The 19,451-nt window shown below is 58.8% G+C and overlaps 2 protein-coding genes across 2 annotated transcripts; both read left to right on the forward strand.

The window, feature by feature from the left end:
- The first annotated feature begins 962 nt into the window (after positions 1–962).
- On the forward strand, positions 963–3,530 carry LOC125117422 (histone H2B type 2-K1). The gene is made up of 2 exons (XM_047763291.1): positions 963–1,262; positions 3,207–3,530. Exons 1-2 carry the CDS (start codon positions 1,110–1,112, stop codon positions 3,441–3,443), a joined length of 390 nt encoding a protein of 129 aa, XP_047619247.1. The 5' UTR covers positions 963–1,109; the 3' UTR covers positions 3,444–3,530.
- Positions 3,531–5,697: 2,167 nt separating this feature from the next.
- IQCA1L (IQ motif containing with AAA domain 1 like) lies at positions 5,698–19,301 on the forward strand. Its single transcript, XM_047763793.1, has 19 exons — positions 5,698–5,708; positions 6,323–6,650; positions 8,397–8,516; positions 8,767–8,952; positions 9,747–9,818; positions 11,563–11,768; positions 12,205–12,289; positions 12,695–12,811; positions 13,195–13,270; positions 13,650–13,756; positions 14,688–14,771; positions 14,871–14,929; positions 15,793–15,875; positions 16,004–16,111; positions 16,591–16,790; positions 17,196–17,282; positions 17,532–17,709; positions 18,011–18,249; positions 18,804–19,301. Exons 1-19 carry the CDS (start codon positions 5,698–5,700, stop codon positions 18,909–18,911), a joined length of 2,454 nt encoding a protein of 817 aa, XP_047619749.1. The 3' UTR covers positions 18,912–19,301.
- The last annotated feature ends 150 nt before the right edge of the window (positions 19,302–19,451 follow it).

A 19,451-nucleotide genomic window follows, 5' to 3' on the forward strand; every position in this document is an offset into this window, starting at 1 on the left:
GGCTCTTCACCCTCTGGCAGGTGATACCACCTGTCAGGTGATGCCCCACCTCGATTGGGAAAACCCGCTTCCCCCACAGCCTGAACGTGTCCTGTTGCTCCCGGTGTCTTGAATCTCAGCGTACAGGAACCCGCAATACTCGCTTACACGTGGGTGCAGAGTGGACAAGTTACCTTCTCCGAGTAACAGCGCCCTTTCTTCCCTCCCCTTCGCAGGTGACTTCAGGGCTGGAGAGTGCCCAGCTCTGCCCCGGCCTCTCAGCCGTGCTTCCTGCTGCCTCCCGCCTGGCCTGGGCTCGGGTTCTGCCCCACCTTCCGCCTTCAGTCCAAACTTCACTGTACCTGCACACATTGGTTTCTCCCTCCTTTTCACACTGTCTCTCTCTCACCTTCCTCTCAGCTAAAATATCTCCTCTCTCCTCCCCAGTTAAATGGTACCTGTCCTACCAGACCACCTTCAAGTCCCTATTCATTCTCTGAAGCTGCCGCTGGCCATCGTAGCCCTCAGCAAGTTTTTTCTTTTCTTTTTTCGGCTGCAACTGTGGCATGTGGTAGTTCCCAGGCGAGGGATTGCACCCATACCACAGCAACGACCAGGGCCACAGCAGTGACAACACCAGGTCCTTAACCCAGTGTACCACAAGGGAACTCCATCACTAAGTTTTTCTGAACGCTCTGTCCCACACACCGGCCCTTTCACTGTTCTTTAATTGTTCCATGTGAATCAGTCGTGTCTCTTCAGCTAGATTGCAGAGTTCTGGGAAGTGTGTCCTCCTGCACCCCTCCACCCCCAGCATTCAGCCACATGCGCACAGCAGGCCCGGCTGGGCATGGCAGGGGTTCGGGGTGCGTGAACTCTAACAGGTGTGGAGTACTTTGGGTGGGGAAGGGGGCTGGTGGGGGGTTTCTTAGGAAATCACTGGGGGAGAGGAGGGAACAATCAGGCTCTTTAAGAATCAACTCAGAGCACGTTCGGAGGGGGTTGGGCCAAGCCCCTCCCCCGCGCCCAGGTGCCAGCCCCCAGCGCCACCACCACCCCAGCGGGCCGGGCGCTGACTTCATAAAAGGCCGCCCAAGGAGCTGGCAGAGGCTGTCAGGCAGAGCGGGAGGATGAGCTCAGCGCATGGACAGCAGCAGCAGCAGCAGCAGCAGCAGCAGCAGGGGGGCGGCCGGAGGGGCCGTAGTTCTGGGGAGAAGAAGTCCAAAAAGCGCAACCGGCGCAAAGAAACCTACTCAATGTACATCTACAAGGTGCTGAAGCAGGTGAGAGAGGAGCTGGCGCGCGCGCGCGTGTGTGTGTGTGTGTGTGTGTGTGTGTGTGTATGTGTGGAGTCCTGGCAAGAGAGCCCAGAGAGGGCACTGGGTCAGGGGTGCGAGTGCCCTCAGCATGTCATGCCCCTCTTGAGGGGTGGCATTTAGCCTCGGAGGTCCTGTCCTGCCCCTGTGATGTGCGGGAGATGAAACACACTCCCACGATGTCCAGACGCTTGCAGGGCTTTGGGACAGACAGGACTGTATGGGACATAATTAATTAAAGGAAGCCGGCAAGAAAGTGCCGAGCTGGAGGTGATCAGGAGCCAAACGCATTCTGGTACCAACAAGAAGCACTAGCTAGTGGTGGCTAGAGTCAGGAGGAATTTGTGTGAACTGCAGTCTTGGGGAGCCCTGCAGAGAGGCAGCACTCAAGGGCTCAGCGCTGGAGGCACTGAGGGCTTGGTCTGTTTTATAGATAGAAGCCTGACTACAGAAAGTCTCAGCAGGCTGAGTCACGTGGCCTGACAGCAGCGGAGGCCAGGCCCCCCTGCTCCAGGCAGGCCCCTCCATACTAATGCCTGTCCCACCCCTCCCTAAGCCCCCCACTCTCTCTTCCTGTGACCAGCTGGCGCCTGTCTCCTGGGACCAATGGGTACCCAGCCAGTGTGGCCAGAGGCTCCCAGGCAACCTGGCCTCAGACCTGCTGCCCTGCTCAGCAGAGCTGGGGCCGGAGGAGGCGGGTAGCCTGGAGCTTCGTTAGATTAGATCCCACCTCCACTGTGAACCGCCTGAGCAGTCTGAGTGAGCTGACAGCTTGGTCCCTGGGTGGTGGGGGTGGGGGGTGGGGTGGGACTGGATTAGCCAAAAAGCCCCCAGTGTCCTGAAGAAAGTGGGGTGGAGTGGGGAATAGTAGCTTCATCTAACTTTTCAGCTCAGAAATTGTGAGCAGAGGGAGTGGCTGGGTGGGAAGCCTGAGTTCTGGCCCCACCACTGACTCTATATACCGTCAGGCAGTCACTCAACTCCCGCTTCATGGAGAAAGCGTCTGCCTGCTCACATTGCAGGACTGTTCAAGGTCCCTACCATTTGTTTTCCTGGAGATCACCTAGTTGGAAAGCTTGTGTGACAGAGGAGGAAACTGAGGCACAGAGCAAGTGCCTTTTTTTTTTTTTTTTTTTGACTTTTTGCTATTTCTTGGGCCACTCCCGCGGCATATGGAGGTTCCCAGGCTAGGGGTCGAATCGGAGCTGTAGCCACCGGCCTACGCCAGAGCCACAGCCACGCGGGATCCGAGCCGCGTCTGCAACCTACACCACAGCTCACGGCAACGCCGGATCGTCAACCCACTGAGCGAGGGCAGGGACCGAACCCGCAACCTCACGGTTCCTAGTCGGATTCGTGAACCACTGCGCCACGGCGGGAACTCCATGCCTTACTTATGGTTGGTACAGTGACTCATGGTACGGCCACAGAACCCAGGTCTCCTCAGTCCTCGTCTGATGCTGAGATTGCGTCCCGAGTGTCCTCTCTAGAGAATCATTTGGTAACGATCTACTGAGTTATAGGCACAGACCCTCTGGGAATCACTTTCATTGTGCTCATACAAGCGTTCAGAGACATTTGTTACAACACAAAGTAATAGCAAGAAAGCAAAACAAAGCCCCTAAATGTCCCTAAAGGGAGGGATGGTGAGATAAACTGTGATTCGCCTCTGCTACGGGATACTGTCAAAGGCGTTAAATGAGAAAAGCGAGAAAGAGGGAGCATTCCTTACAGATGGGAGAAACTTTTTTTCTTTTTTACTTGGATATAGTAGCAAACCCCACATCCCTGTTTCCACGTCTCCTAGCCTCTGGGAAGAGGCTGGGGAGGCGGCCTCGCCGTCCTCAAGTTGGGGCTCGGGGCGTCGCGCAGAGCCTCCTGGCTAACAGACTGGTCCTGCTGCCTCTGCAGGTGCACCCCGACATCGGCATCTCTTCCAAGGCCATGAGCATCATGAACTCATTTGTGAATGATGTGTTTGAGCGGCTGGCCGGCGAGGCCGCCCGGCTGGCCCAGTACTCGGGCCGAACCACGCTGACATCCCGGGAGGTGCAGACGGCCGTGCGTCTGCTGCTGCCTGGCGAGCTGGCCAAGCACGCTGTGTCTGAGGGCACTAAGGCTGTCACCAAGTACACCAGCTCCAAGTGACCCCAGAGGCGTGGGGTTAATAAACAGTGAACTGCTCCTGTGCACTGTGGTGCTTTGAATAAGGGACACGTGATGGCAAGGTGTGACCTGGGGCCAGGGTGTCATCACCTTTTATGGCTCCCCGGGGGGAACAGCATTTACTCATACTTTCCTTTTTAGTTTTTATTTTATTTTTTTGGCTTTTTAGGGCCGCACCCACGGCATATGAACGTTCCCAGGCTAGGGGTCGAATCGGAGCTACAGCTGCTGGCCTCCGCCACAGCCACAGCAACGCAGGATCTGAGCCGCATTTTTGACCTACAGCACAGCTCACAACAACGCTGGATCCTTAACCCGCTGAGGGAGGCCGGGGATTGAACCCACCCCCTCATGTTTCCTAGTCAGATTCGTTTCTACTGCACCATGACGGGAACTCCACTCATACTTTTTAAAAGCTGATTTCTGTGTGTGCCTGGTGAGCACCGTGTGGTAGAACTTTGCTAATGTACCGTGTTCTGATTCTCAGTGAGAGGATGCAGGACTTGATCTGGATTAGAATCTTGGATCTGCTGCTGGCTGTTGCTGTCAGGCCCAGAAATTCCTCACCTGTTAACTCTTTCAGGCCGTGGTTTTGTTATGTCATTTCAGACAAACTGTCGCTTTTGTCCTGTGCTGGGCGCTGAGGCTACACAGATCTGTTCTTCAAGATATAAAGATGAAATGCCCAAAGCAGCTTCTAAGTAGCCAACCGGGATCTATAAGAGGGGGTTTGGTTTGGTTTGGGGTTTTTGGGGTTTTCTGGCCGTGACATGCAGAGGCCTGATGTGGGATCTCACTTCCCAGACCAGGGGTTAAACCTGGGCTGCAGCAGTGAAAGAGCTGAATCCTAACCACTAGACCACCAGGGAACTCCCCATAAGATGTTTTGATTTTCCCCTAATGTTTTTTTCTTCCACTTAATTTCAGAACAAAGTGGTGAGAATATTTTTGAGATGCCTAACTTTTCTTCCCCAATTTTATTTTGAAAAATCTTGAGGCAGTGGGGCGAAGGGGTGGGACTTAGTGACCAGTCCAAAACCCCTTACGTTCCCACTGTAACTTCAGCCTCAGGTGCTGAAAAGGCCCAGTGCGATGATGGCTGAAGCCCGGCCCCGCGAGCTTCACAGGTGTTTCTTCCTCCGGCCAAGCCTGGTGGAGACGCCAGAGATAAGGACTAATTAATTATCTGACTCCCAACCCGCAGCTAGAAAGGAGCGGGCTTGGGGGTCCGTGGGCACCTCAGCTCCGCCCTCCCCACTCCCGCTGGGTTTCGGGCCTTGCTACTGAAGGTGCGATTCAGAGGCCAGCAGCATCTGTAACACCCGGGAGCTCGTCAGACATGCAAATCTTGGGTCCCAGAAGGCTGTGGAATTGGGGTCTGCACTTTTAGGCGAGATTTTCAGGAGATCCGAAGGCACGTTAAAACCCAGGACTTTCTCTGGCTCCTCTGCTGCTGTCTTCCTTCCTCCGCTTTCTTTTGCCCTGTGGCTCACATATTTACACCTAAGTCCCTACCTGACACCGAGCCAGTGAGTTCACCCCGGCTGATCAGAGGCAGGCTGCAGCTGCTGTTCCACAGTTTCCAGAGAATGTTCTCATGAGCCCGGAGCAGAGAGAGGAAAGCCCACAGGGGGCTCAAAATGAGCCCCAAACACCCCTGAGTCCCACCTCCTCCTTCAGGTCATCCTTTACACGCACGGCTATGGCTCCCTCGAACCCTTGGCACTAACAGCAGAGTGAGTTCTTGTGCCCCCTCTAAGGGGTGGGGTGACTGCAGAGTGGGATCTCAGGCCTGCCAAGCCCGACTCCAGCCCCTCTGCCCCTCGAATCCCCCTGCCTCCAGTCCAGCCACCTATGTGAGGAAGGAGGCTGAGTCCTCCAGCCGAGAGGTACAGGGGGAGTCATTGCCTGTAAGACTGCCATTCACCCAGAGCCTCAGTTTACAGGGCAACTTCAAATCAAGACCCCTCTTTCATTTGATCACCACAAGGAAAGTAGCCGCGGCCGACCCCACTCTCTGCCCTGGCCAAGGCTGCCTCCAGGATGTCCTCTGAGATAAGTGTCCCCAATCCTGTACCTCTCAGCCCCCTCTCCTCAGCCTTAGAACATTGGGACAATGGGACAGAACTCTTAAGACCGGGCTGTTCTGCCTTTAGGGGGTGGAGTCCGGATGGAACCGCAGAGGTTCTGTGGTTCCACGACCAGCTCACAAAGGGCAGTGTGAAGAGTGAGCACCATGTCTGAGGGGTGAGTGAGGGGATGGGAAAGCAAAGTGCCCCCCCTGGTCCTCGGGCTGAGGCCACTGGGAGGGGAGGTTCCATGCGGGCCAGCCCTGCCCAGGCCCCAGTCACACTGTGCCCCTGGCCACTCCTGCCTGTGGTCGGGCTGCCCTTGGACTATGACATCCAGAACCAGGGCTCTGCTCTGGGGAAGGGCCCCTCGCTACACTCATCCCTCACCCCCACTTCCCACCTCCAGCCTTGACCATTGCAGCATCTCCGGGCTGCACCTTGCCCTGGGGAGGGACCAACTGTGGACTCCAAAAGGCCACTTCCTTAGGAGGATCCCCTAAGAGCCATGCCTGTTCGTTCTCCTTGCCCATCCATCAGTGGACTCTCTTCCCCAGTGAAGCCCGCTTGTACCCTCTCTGAGCCTCAGCGGGGACTCGCTTCACCTACCGTCAAATCCCCCGAGGGCTCCTCCTGTCACTCACCTCCTCCTGGCCAGGAGTAACCTTGACATCACACCTTCTGGAACCTAAACACTCCTCAAAAGCCTGGGTGGAGCCCATCTCCCTGACCCATGGCCCCCACCCCCACCCCGAGGCTCAGAGCACCCCCTGCCAGCTCCCTCCTCTCTAGATCCTACCAGCGCCTCTGGGACTCCTCCCACCTAATCTTGCAAGAGCTGCTGGACCAGGAGAAGCCCCTGCAGGAACCCGTGCCCGACCGGGAGCGGCCATCCTTCCAGTACAGGCTCTCTTCGCTCTACCTGTGCTACCTGAGGCTGCTGCGCCGCTTTGACACCCTCTATGACCAGATGGTCCAGCCGCAGAAGCGGCGGCTGCTGCGGCGGTTGCTGGACAGTGTGGCGGCCCGGGTGCTGGAGCTCAAGGACGAGCTGGTGCGAGTCGACCTGTGCGAGACCCACTGCCTGGACCAGTTGCTGCATGACTTGAAGCTCACTCCGGTGCGCGCTGCTGCTGCTGCTGCTGCTGCTGCTGCGCTCAGCTCAGGCCCTCCCCAGTGGGGGGCGGGCAGAGAGAACGGGTGGGGGAGGGGGAGTCTTGACCTCCGCCTCCCTGAGGATGCCTGTCCCCGGAAGCTGGGGGCGAGAGTGACCTCACGTCCTGCAGACACCCCCGACACTGGGACATCTGCAATGCTGGAAGGAGGGCAGGACAGGTCAGAGGACGGGGTTTGGAAGCGCATGCAGTGGGTGGGTGGCTGGAGAGTCAGGCTGGAGGCTGCGCCTGGCTGGGAGGACCACGCCCCCAGCTGCAGGGGACTGTGAACAGAGTACCCTGGAGGCTTGGTCCTCCAAGTGTGGTCCCTGGACCAGGGGCATCAGCGTGGAGCTTGTTAGAAATGCGGAGGGATGGAGTTCCCATTGTGGCACGGTGGTTAACGAATCCGACTAGGAACTATGAGGTTGCGGGTTCCATCCCTACCCTTGCTCAGTGGGTTAAGGATCCGGCGTTGCCAAGAGCTGTGGTGTAGGTCGCAGACGCGGCTTGGATCCCACGTTGCTGTGGCTGTGGTGTAGGGCTGCTACAGCTCTGATTAGACCCCTAGCCTAATGGGAACCTCCATATGCCACGGGAGCAGCCCTTAAAAAGGCAAAGAGACAAAAAAAAAAAAAAAAAAAGGAAAAAGAAATGCAGGGGGAGTTCCCTTGGTGGCTCAGTGGTTAACGAACCCACTTCCATGAGGATGCGGGTTTGATCCCTGACTTCGCCCAGTGGATTAAGGATCTGGTGTTGCCATGAGCTGTGGTGTAGATCGAGGACATGGCTCCGATCCCATGTTGCTGTGGCTGTGGCTGACACCAGTAGCTGTAGCTCTGATTCGACCCTAGCCTTGGGGGCAGCCCTAAAAAGACACAAAAAAAAAGAAAGAAAGAAAGGAAGAAATACAGACTCTATGGCTACACACCAAACCTACTATTCTGTATCTGCCTTTTCACAGTGGTGACCTGGGCACCAGCAGAGCTACTGCTCAGTCTCCTGTCCGCCCCAAGATGTGGTTCACTGTTCCACATCCAAGACATTCTCAAAGTTTCCCGAATTGGGTGCCTCAGACTCAGCTGTGGACTTGAGAACAGAAACATCCTCCAGGCCCTGCCATTCTGAAGTGGAGTCTGTGGAGGGCCTAGGAGCCTGCATTTTAAGAGCATCCCCAGTGTTTTTTTTTTTTTTTTTTAAGAACCACACCTGCCACATATGGAAGTTCCCAGGCTAGTGATCTACACCACAGCCACAGCAACACCAGATCCAAGCCACGTCTTCAGCCTACACCACAGCTCCCGGCAACACCAGATCCTTAACCTATGGAGTGAGGCCAGGGATCGAACCTACGTCCGCATGGACATTAGTTGGGTTCGTTACTGCTGAGCCCTGACGGGAACTCCAAGAGCTTCCCAGCTGATGGAGATGCACAGCCAGGTTTGAGATCACAGCCCATTACCTGCCATGATCCTTCAGAATTCAGCTCTGGCTGCGTGGTGGGGGCAGGGAGGACAGGAATGACTCTTAGGGAGATCTGCCCACAGCCTGTAGCCTCCCACTCCACCCCGGGATGGGTGGGCGACCTCTCCCACCCCAGGGCCCTGGGATGGGGAAAACCGCCCCAGGGTCTGTGTGTGCAGCTGAAAATGGTAATGGATTGGCCAGGTGGTCTGAAGTTTTATTCCCCCCTCCCCCATATCGCCCCAAAGGCAGACCTGGAGGTTCCAATTCCCAAATACTTCCTGCTGGAGCAGTCCAGCGTCCTGAAGGAGCGAGAGCAGATGCTGGCAGAGATCCTGTCCAGCCTGAAGCCGGTGCTCTCCGAGGAAGTAAGTCAAGCAGACACCCTCCCAGACTCCTCCCGTGGTCCCCGTCCAGGAACACGGAGGCTCTGCCCTGTCATTTTACCAGCTCAGAGAGCATCCTGGCCTCCTCACAGCTCCTCTTAGGCTCCCTGCAACCTCCCACCGCCCAAGTAGAGGGACAGGACTTCCTCGACTAGATGCCCCCAGGGGCCTGCCTGGATACAAACACCGCCCCCCCCCCCATTTCCTCCTCTCTTGCCCCTGCTCTGGCCAGAGCGTTCCAGTGTTATCCCGGACTGAGGCCATAATCCTACTGCAAAGGGCTGAGCGGGCCAGGCAAGGCAGGCTTCGAGCCACGTTCATGCGAGAGATTCGGAAAGAGGAGGAGCACGATCGGAAGATTCGGGAGGAAGGGCGGCACAGGTTCAGTCAGGATGAAGCAGCAATCACCATACAGAAGGTAAACTGCCTCCCCCCGCCCCTCCCCCAACCCCCAGGAGGAAAGTCAGGGTTAAGTCACCTCCTCCAGGAAGCCTGCCTGGCTCAGCAATTGACAGAAATGCAGGTGCTTGGATTCTGCTGCCCTACGACTAGGTACTAAACCAGGGACTGGAGTTCCCATTGTGGTTTAGCAGGTTGAGAACCCGACACAGTGTCCATGAGGATGCGGGTTGGATTCCTGGCCTCCCTCAGTGGGTTAAGGATCTGCCATCACAGCATAGGTCACAGATGCGTCTCAGGTCACAGATGTGGCTCAGATCTGGCGTGGCTGTGGCTGTGGCGTAGGCTGGCAGCTGCAGCTCCAATTGGGCCCCTAGCCTGGGAACTCCCATATGCCGTAGCTGTGGCCCTACAAAGACAAAAAAGAAAGAATTAATTAGGGGAGGTGCCTGGTCCTACAGGGCCTATGTCTACGTGCCTCGGCGAAATCAAGTATTTATTCCAAACACTGTGGGGGTTCTGAGAAGTGAGAGTGGGAAGCACTTCCCGGAGATGGTTGTGCCTGAACTCTGATTTGGGCCTCAAAAGATACAGCAGGTTAGAAGATAAGAAGGAGGGAATTCCAGGGGCCCCTGTGGGAACAAAGCCTTGGACCTGGATGCCTTGGGGGCACGCCTGTCCCTCCCTGATCTGAGCTGTCCCTGCTCAGGGGGTCAGTTGCTGGGGAGCTGCCCTTCTGAAGTTCCCCCCCAGAGGCCCCCCATCCCTGCGGGGATGCAGAGTGGAGGTATCCCGGCCCACATGTCCCTGCAGGTGTGGAAGGGTTACTGGCAGAGGAAACACACTCAGCAGGACCGGCGAACAGAGATGGAGTTCATTGGCATGGTGGTGCGTCCCTGCCCTGGCCCAGGTGGTGGCACAGGACCGGCCCTTGCAAGGGGCCCCTCCCCTCTTCTTCATCCCTCTGTGCCCCCCACCCCAGAGCCCAGCCCCTCACGGCCCCCACCTCCCTCCACTCAGCACTGCGGGGGGCCAGCCTGAGCCTCCGGGGACCCAGCCTAAGCCTCCGGGGACCCTGGTGGAGGGATTCTTCAGGGTCCGGTTGAGGGTGAACCATAAGGCCGCTGCCAGGCCACGTCCCCTTCCACTCCTTCCCCCTCTAGAGCCCTTTGGAAGGAACTGGAAGTTGGGACGGGGTGGGAGAGAGCAGCACAGAGCGGCTGCACCCCTCGCCACGTGCCCCTGCCCCTGGCTGGCAGGAGAGGCCCAGCAGGCAGAGAAGGCCTCAGGCCAGTGGGAGGCTCGCCCAGGCTCCTGCATGCAGCCTCTGGGAGAACCTTGGGATGCCAAGGTGAACTGAGGGCACACCCCCTCCATGCAAAAGCATTTTGGGGTGTCCACAGGCTCCCCACTTGCTCTGGGGACCCCAGACTCCTCTGCTCTGCAGGCAGGATGGCTAAGTGTGAGGGAGGTGGCAGGAGCCTGACTGCACGTGGGCGGAAGGGGCGTCGTGTTGTCCAGGGAGCAAGACCGGCGCTCCCGGGATCTGTTTGTCGCCGCGTGCGCTGTGATGGCCTTTGGCCCAGCTAGTCTCTGCTGACTGAGGAGGGGCCGGCAGGACCCGCGAGGGTCTGGGTCCCTGGGAGGGGGCGTGGCCGTGGGCGGGGCCTGCGGAGGCCTGGCTGGTAAAGGGAGATGGATGGGGCATTCCGCAGTGGCTCAGCGTGACTAGCATCCATGAGGACGCGGGTTGGGTCGGTGGCCTCGCTCAGTGGTTCAGGATCCAGCGTGGCCGCTGTGAGCTGTGGTGTAGGTCACAGATGAGTCGGATCTGGCGTGGCTGTGGCTGTGGCGGAGGCTGCAACTCTGATTGGGCTCTTAGCCTGGGAACTTCTATATGCCTCGGGCGTGGCCCTAAAAAGACCAAAAAGAAAAAGAAAAAAGGAAAATGGAGGCGTGGGACGGGCTGGGGAGAGCGCAGAGGGATGCAAGACAAGGGCTGGGATGACTAGTTCGAGGGGCCTCCAAAGGGGCGAGGGGGCTCTGCGGGGGCGTAGAGACCTGAGACTCGCTGGGAGGCTGAGGGCTGGACCCCCAGGTGGCCAGAGCAGGGCGAGGCAGGTCGGGTCGGGCCTGGGTGCGGAGGGGGCAGGGGGCGCTGGCACGGCGGTGGGTGAGGAATGAGCCGGGCCGCCCGGGCCCATCAACAGTGTGAGCTCAGCGTTTTCAGTAATTGTCTCTGCGCAGAGTGATATTTAAAATACATTTGGGAGCCAATGAGGCGGGAAAGTGGCTGCGAGAGCGGCTGCCAGCGCGGGCCGCGGGGCGGCGGCGTGGGTGGGGGCTGGGGCCCGAGGCTCGCAGGGGAGGGCGTGCTGGGGGAGGGGGCAGGGGGGCCAGCCCGGATGCATCAAGCAAACTCATTATCAGAGTAATTTACACAGACGAGTTTCAGCTCCGAACACAATTTCTCCTGATGCAGGCATGCCCGGCGTTCCGTGTGGGTGTGTGTGTGCACGTGTGTGCGCGCGGGCCTCGCAGGGGGTGTGCGCGGCGGGCCGGGCCTCCCTCTGCCTCCCCCCTCCCCCGCCTCGCCTGAGCCCTCCTGTCTCCTCGTCCACGTCCCCAGCTCCCTTCGTCCAGCCAGGCGGACCACTTGGGCATCATGGCCCGGGCCAGCCTCAGGGAGGATGTCCGCAGGCTGCGCCAGGTGGAGAAGGAGGAGGAGTTCCAGTTGGCCATAGCGAAGACCCACGAGGCTCTCAGGGAGCTGGAGGGGCCCGACATGAAGGAGAAAATGAAGGAGCAAATCCGACAATGGTTTATCGAGTGCCAGTCAGTGTCCCCAGCCTCCCCTGATCCAACCCTTAGCCCCTCTTCCCCTCCCCCACCCCAGGGAGTCGCCCCACACCTGTTTTGTCCTCTGGTCCAGACTGGGTTCTTTTCTCCATCTTCCCCTGACTGCCCCCCACCCCCCACAGTAACAGCTCCATATAGGACTTCTCTTTCCCCAGATGGCAAAGAAAATGCTAGAATAAGATGAGGAAAGCATCCAGGGACGCCCCCTGACTAGTGTCTCCTTTCTACCCTGTAACTATCCACGCCTTGCCACTCTCCGTCCATCTCCCTGGTCCTTCATCTTTCTTCATCCTTCTCTCTATCCGTCCATCCATCCATTGACCCTTTTGTTCCTATACCATCTGTCTGTCCATCTCTTCATCCATCCACCCATCCATCCTTCTATCTCTCTGACCATTTTACGTTCATTTAGTGCCCTTACTGGCCGATTCCCTGATTATCCAGATGAGTCTTTAGGCGGATCCTACCTGATCTTTGCAGACAAGACTCCAGGACAGGTACCCTTTCAGTGGTGGGTGGACTCAGAGGTTACAGATGGTGCTGAGTGGCAGCTGAGGGTGGCAGTGGGATGGGGGGGGAGGCCAATGTGGCAGAAGAAATATACATAGCTAACAAGATTGCATGGGAAGGAGGGGACACTCTGAGGGGCTGGAGAAGGCGCCCTTGGCCCCAGGAGGACCCCCCTGAGCCGGGGAGGACAGCGGCTCTGAGCAGAGCACTCCCTCACTCAACCCTTTCTTCCTGGACCCCAGTCAAGTCTCTGGACCCTCAGCAGCTGGATCCCACCCACGAGCCCAGGCCTTTGGAGCCCTGGGGCCACGCCCAGCTCAGGTCCCCAGGTTCCCTGGCTCCTGTAATGTCCCCTTGGTCTTCTCTGAATCATCTAACACTGTTTGTCACAGGTGAAAATGGAACTGGAGGTGCAGGTCCAGGAAAGCAAAAAAAGGGAGCAAGAGAAAAGTAAGGGGAAAGAAAAAGAGAAAGAAGAGAAAGAGAAGAAAGGAAAGACTGGGGAGGGGGTAAGGCGCTGCCTGGACTTGGGACCAGGCGGGCAGGACGGAGTCGTGGAGATTCCCAGTGGGAGGCCAGCCTGGGAAGAATCAGGATCGGAGGGGGGGGGGTTGTTTTTGTTTTTGTTTTTCCATTTTTGGCCGCCCCACGGCATATGGAGTTCCCAGGCCAGGCATCACATCCAAGCCACAGTTCTGACCTGTGCCACACCTGAGGCAATACCGGATGTTTTAACCCGCTGTGCCGGGCCATGAATTGAACCTGCATCCTGATGCTGCAGAGACGCCACTGATCCTGTTGCAGCACAGCAGGAGCTCCATGGCTGGAGTTTGGGATGCATGGAGTGAGGTGGGGGGGGGGGGTGGGGAGGCCAAAGATGTTTCTATCTTAGGAAGCAAATGCAACGCTGAGAATGCTGCCATCCAGATCCATCCCTGTGATTCGTGCCGGGCACGAGGAGCACACAAGTGAGAGAGGAGGGGCCGGGGGCCAGTGACCAAGGGTGACTTTGGTCCCCGGTAAAGTGGACATGTGCTGCGTGGGTTGTGTGGTGGCTGCGTGGGTGTGGAGGCCAACCGGAGAAGGCCAAACGGGAGCAGTGTGTGAGGTGTGAGTCCCCGGGCTCAGGGGCTTTTGGGTTTGGGTCTGAATCCTGAGGTCCAGGCCTTGGGATCAGGCCTCACTCTATGGTCTGTGGAACAGAGCTGGGCAGCTTGGTAAGGAGAGGGGGATTGGCGTGTGTGTGTGTGTGCACATGTAGACACACACACACACGTGTGAGCTTATGTGTGCACGTGTGTGTGACACCTGGAATCCTGACACACTGCTCCACCTCTCCATGGTCAGACTGGTGGGAGAACCGGTATGAGAGCTTCCATCCCAGTCAGAGTTTTGACTCAGAGACCCTCCAGGTGGAGCAGAGGAAGGAAGTGGAGCAGGAAATCCGGATACAGGTGAGTGCGCAGACTCGGGGCATCCCTCAGGCCTCCCGCTGCTTCAGCCTCCTTCCCCCCCATCCCCCTCACCCCCCCAACCTCCAACCCCCCCACCCCCCCCCCACCTGTCCTCTGTAGCACCGTCTGTGCACCTGCACAGTCCTGCCTCCATCTAGGTCCCCATTGTCCTCTGCCTCTCCTTGGTCCCTCTTTCTCCCTGGGGTGTGGATGCAGCCCTGCTGTGATGGAATGGGAGGGGCTCTGAGCCCGGGTCACACCCACCACCATCCCCACCATCCCCTAAAAAGCTCCCACCACCTGCCCACCCTGTGCCACGTACCTTGGAAGAGTGAGGCAGGCACCATAATTTTCTGGACCTCACATGTGAGCAAACTGAGGCTGAGAGGTCATGAAATTGCTCAAGGTCACACAGGCCTCAAAGAGTGGATTTGAGGGGTTCCTGTTGTTGCTCAGTGGTAATGAACCTGACTAGTATCCATGAGGATGCAGGTTCAATACCTGGCCTCCCTCAGTGGGTTAAGGATCAGGCATTGCTGTGAGCTCTGATGCAGGTCGTAGATGCGGCTCAGATCTGGCGTTGCTGTGGCTGTGGTGTAGGCCAGCAGCTGCAGCTCTGATTCAACCCCTAGCTTGGGAACTTCTATCTGCTGCGGGTGCGACCCTTAAAAAAAAAAAAAAAAAAAAAAAGTGGATTCGAAGCTTGAACTGAAAGCTGACTGACTCTGTCCCAAGGAGACATCCACACTGATGCCAGCTGAGAGCCAAGCTCAAGGGTGAACAGGACGGGCTGGAAGGACCGAGGGGTCTGAAAGAACCCCACCCCCACCCCACCCCCACCCCCGTGCTGCCTCAGCTGGGCTTGTCTGCTCTTTCCACCCATCCTCCCCAACCTCTGCTTCTCCCCGCGGCCCCCTGCTGACCCCCCCAGGTGGATGAGCTGATGCGGCAGGAGCTGAAGAGCCTGCGGCTGGCCGTGGACAGGGAGGAGGGGAGACCCTTGAAGCCTCCGAAGGCAAGATGAGGGTCCCGGGCTGGGACGAGGGAGGGCACATGGTTGACAAAGGGAGGCAAGGAATGGGAAACAATTGCCTGTATGCTTATTTTCAACCAGAAGAAGCCTGGGAAGAAAGCTTGGAAGAAGAAGATGGAGAAAGACCTGACTGCAGACAGGTAGCCGGCCCTCCACCTCACTGCGGGTGGCGGACCGAGCCCAGGTCCAGGAAAGATCTGACTGCTGGTCCTGGTTCTGTTGCTGTGTGACCTGGGGAATATCGCTTAACCTCTCTGACTCCCGGTCCTCGTTCGCCAAGTACCTGCCCTACGGGAACTCACGGGATAGCTGTGAGGGTCAACTAGACGCGTGGGAAAGTGCTTTGAGGAGCTCCCTGGTGGGGCAGCAGGTTAAGGATCCGGCATGGTCACTGCTGTGGCTCTGGTCAGTGCTGTGGTGTGGGTTTGGTCCCTGGCCCAGGCTCGGCCCAAAAAAAAAAAAAAGAAAGAAAGAAAATGGCTTTGAAAGTGATGCTGCGGAACAAGCCGCGAGTAGAGCGTCATTGTGAGGGCTCCCTCCTCCTGGTGTCCCAAGCTTCGCCTTAATCAGCTCTGTCCCTACTAGAGCCATCTCCTCTGGACCTCCCCCTCGGGGGCACTGGGGAACTTACCAGTGGTTCCTGTCCACCCACTTCCCCGGTGAAGCTGGTCATGAGCACGTAGACGTCAGCTACTTTACCGGCTGCCGCTCCCAGGAGCGTGTACATCTTGAGTGCTATTCTCGGAAGAAGGCCGTGTGTCACCCAAACGACAGCATTTCTAGAGAGAGTGGCCAGAGGGCACGGGTCCTTCCCACACCCCACTCAACCCCAGAGCACCTGCCTGGGGTAAACTTCCTTCGGAGCCCCTGGGCCAGTGTCACCTTTGGATGCTGGCTGACCACAGGATGTTGGGCAGGGGGGCCCCTCGTCCCCAGTTCCACCCCAGCCTTTCTCTGTGTCCCTTTTCCTTTGTCCTCAGGCCCCCGCCCTTTCCCCTGGCAGGTCTATGGACTCTCTGTTCAAGGAGCTTGTCATCTTTGGCCTTCTCAAGAAGAGCGAGGCAGTGGCCTTGAAGGACTATGTCGGTGAGACCCTCCTTAACCCCTGGTCCCCCACTATGGCCTTCCCGAGGCCACTGCCACCCCAGCAGTGAGCCTTCTCCGGGCATCCCTGCCCTCCGGAGGCCACTCACCTGGTGGCCACTGTCCCCCAGGTGACTGCCTCTACCTTGGGTCCACTCTGCACTTGGCAAACAGGTTCCCTATGCCTTCGCTGTTTGACATACGACAGAACATGGCCTTGTACGGGGTCCTGCGGCTTGGTGAGAGGCCCTGGGCTTCCTGCTCCCAGGGCCACAGGCTTGTGTCGGGCGGCCCCCACCTCCCTCGGTCCTGCTGAGGTCACGCTCAGACTGGGCCGTCCCAGAGGTCCCGTGGGCCCTAGACTTGCTGAGCAGCCCTTGCCAGCCCCTCCCTCAACCCACTTTCTGAAGCGGTTGGTCCCAGGCCCTTTCATTCCCAAACACCTGCACATTCCGGAAGTGGAAACAGATGGCAGGGAGAACAGAAAGGGCGCCGGGGGGACTCTGTCCTTACACCGCACGCAGTGCTTCCTGATCACGGCTGCTAGACTTCCTCCAGGCGGCCTCTCTCAGGGGTCCAGCCTGGGGCCCTGCTCAGACGTGGGAAAGCCACGCAGCCAGGATCTGAACCCGCCTGGCCCAGGGCCTTTGGCCTCCCCTTAATATAGGTCTCCACACCCGGCCCCCTGCCATCCCCTGGCCCCTGTCTCCTCTCTCAGGCTCCCCTGATATACACTCCATGGCCCCCCTCATCCGCTCCATCCTCCTGGTGGGTCCCCCTGGCATGGGGAAGAAGATGCTGGTTAAGGCCGTGTGCACAGAAACTGGTGCCAATCTTTTCGACCTGTCACCGAGCAACCTGCAGGGCAAATATCCTGGCAAGACCGGGGTGCAGATGCTGGTGCACGTCGTCTTTAAGGTCTGTGTCCCCTGATGACTTGTCTGGTTCTCAGAGCAGGTGGGGGGGTTCTTCATGCTTAGGGGGTCACCCGTCTGCCCAGTTGGTGTCTTCAGGGGAGCTGGTGAGGTCTCTTGTGGATTCCTGAAGCCCCAGGGATGCGGGAGGGAGAAGGAAGTGGGGGGCAGAGTAGTTTGAGGCAGAGAGGAGGCTGAGTCTGTACCCCACCCCCACCCTGGGGAAAGCAGGGGCCCAGTGACATGGGAGAGGTCGGGGTAGGGGGGTGGGGTTGCTGAGAGACGGGGCTGACAGGATCTGGGAAGCAAGGCTGGTGCTCCAGGGCTGCCCTTGCCCCAAGCTGGCCCTGACCCTGGGTCCTGGCCCGGGGTCATCTCACATGGGATTTCTCTTCTCTGACCTGCCCAGGTGGCCCGATACCTGCAGCCCTCTGTGATCTGGATTGGGAACGCCGAGAAGAATTTCTACAAGCGGGTCCCAAAAGAGGACAAGGAGGTGAGGGAGCCAGGTCAGAGCCGGTGGGCAGGGCTGGCAGGCTTGGGCTTATTGAAGTCACTCTAAACCTCAGCTGTGTGGCCTCGGCCGAGTCCCCTGTCCTTTTCCTGCCTTATTTCCTTATCCTTAGAGCAGGACTGACAGCTCCCCCCCCGGGGGGGGGGGTGGCGCTGAGCGTGGCAGGTGCTCTGTGAAATGAGAAGCCCGTATGCTGTCCCTGTGTCCCCACCCCACACCTCCCCAGAGCAGATGGACCCAAAACGAATAAAGAAGGACCTCGCCAAGGCCCTGCGACTGCTGAGTCCCGGAGATCGCGTGGTGCTTATCGGGACCTCCGACCGGCCGCAGGTGGCCGAGATGAAAGGACTGTGCAGCACCTACCAGCGGATCCTCCTCCTGCCTCGGCCCGATTACGCCTCTCGCTACGGTTAGACCTGGGGACATGGGGACAGAGAAAGAGTTGAGGGACTGCTCCTGCCAAACTCCCCCCTTCCTCTGTCCCCACCACAGCCAGCTGCCCTGGAAGGGCCCTGGTCTGTCTGGCTCTGTAGAAACAGGGGGGGGGGTGCCTCTTCCATCCACAGAGTCTCACCTTTCCCACGTTAAGCGGGGAAGGCCCTCACCTTCCTGAGAGGCGCAGATGGTCCTGGAGCCTGAAGCGCAAAGCTCTTTCCAGATGCAGACAGAGGCGCCCGTGCCTCTCCTGCCCATGTGCCCCTCCCCCACAGTGCTCTGGAAGCACATGATAGAGGCCCGGGGAGGCCAGGCGACCCAGGCCCTGGACATCAGTGCCCTGGCCAAGGTGTCCGACGGCTACACGCCTGGCTGCATTCTTCAAGCAATCCAAGCCGTGCTGACCGAACGGCGGCTCCTGCAATTGGCCAGGCGGCCCCTGGTGGCCTCTGAGTTCCTGGGGCATCTGGCGAAGCTGGACCCCGTGTACAGGGAGGAGGAGGAGTCCCTGAAGGTGAGGCTTTGGGTGGGGTAGGGGGTGGCCAGGAAGGAGGGCTGTGAGCCAGCACCTGTCAGAGGGTGGGCCCTCTGAAGCCCCAGGCCCGCAGCACACTTTGGACCCCCCCCCCACAACCCATGGAACTCGGCTGGGGCTGGGACGGGAAGAAGAGTCACAGGGAGAGACACATGCGCAGGGCCGGCTCACCTGGTTTCCTCGACGGGGGAGCCTGAAAGGGGCACCAGTGTGTTAGGAGCTTAGGGGCTCTGGTTGGTCCCAGCCCCGGCAGCCACGCACCTCCCCCGCTCTGAGTCGTGCTGCCCCCCAGGGCCGCAGCGGGCGCCCAGGAGAGAGGGCCGCAGGTGGGGAGGAGGGCTTGCCCCCGCCAGCGGCTGAGCCAGGGCCTCGACTGTTTGGTGAAGCGCAAGGGGAACCAGAGCTGTAGCAGGATGCGAGGAGCCCCGAGGAGAGCAGAGGGTCTGTGCCAAGGACACGGATCCACCACAAGCGAAGGGCGGGTCAGGAAGCAGAGCTAAGCGAAGACCCCTCTTCCTCCGCCTCCACCCCAGGACTGGTACTTCAAGACCCCACTGGGCCAGAAGAAGATGAAACTTAGCCAGGACCAGGACGCTGCTGAGGAAGCCAAGCTGGCAAAGGAGAAGAAGAAGAAGAAGTGAGGCCGGGGTGGGGGGGACCCAAGGCCAGCAGTGGGACCGGGCGGGGCCCTTCCGGTGAAGGGGGCAGAGGTATAAAGGGCCAGATGGCTCGGGACCTGCTCGCTTTGTCCATCTCCGTGCTTCCCGCCCCCTGCTCTGTGGCCCGGCCCCTGGTGCCCACCCTCTCCTCACCCGCGTCCTCGCCACTCACACCCGGTTCCACTCTGGCTCCCAGATCCCTGTCCTCTGATCCCACCGCCGTCTCCATCTCCCATCATTCTCCCATCCTGGCTCCCTGGCTTGCTTCCTCCTCCAGGCGTTTAAGGGAGAAAAACAGGGGAAGAGGAAACAGGAGAAAGATCTATAGTATGTATTGAAAAAAGGAGTTCCCGTCGTGGCGCAGTGGTTAACGAATCCGACTAGGAACCATGAGGGTGCGGGTTCGGTCCCTGCCCTTGCTCAGTGGGTTAACGATCCGGCGTTGCCGTGAGCTGTGGTGTAGGTTGCAGACGAGGCTCGGATCCCGCGTTGCTGTGGCTCTGGCGTAGGCCGGTGGCTACA

This window comes from Phacochoerus africanus, chromosome 16 (genome assembly GCF_016906955.1).
Source record: "Phacochoerus africanus isolate WHEZ1 chromosome 16, ROS_Pafr_v1, whole genome shotgun sequence".
NCBI classification, from domain to species: domain Eukaryota; kingdom Metazoa; phylum Chordata; class Mammalia; order Artiodactyla; family Suidae; genus Phacochoerus; species Phacochoerus africanus.

Bases quoted from the DNA above. Each gene is read 5' to 3' on its own strand.
- LOC125117422 (XM_047763291.1), top strand. From the start codon at position 1,110: ATGAGCTCAGCGCATGGACAGCAGCAGCAGCAGCAGCAGCAGCAGCAG. The intron at 1,263-3,206 runs GTGAGAGAGGAG...CTGCCTCTGCAG, and splicing joins TCTACAAGGTGCTGAAGCAG to GTGCACCCCGACATCGGCAT.
- IQCA1L (XM_047763793.1), top strand. The intron at 16,112-16,590 runs GTGAGAGGCCCT...CTCCTCTCTCAG, and splicing joins GTACGGGGTCCTGCGGCTTG to GCTCCCCTGATATACACTCC. The intron at 16,791-17,195 runs GTCTGTGTCCCC...TGACCTGCCCAG, and splicing joins TGGTGCACGTCGTCTTTAAG to GTGGCCCGATACCTGCAGCC.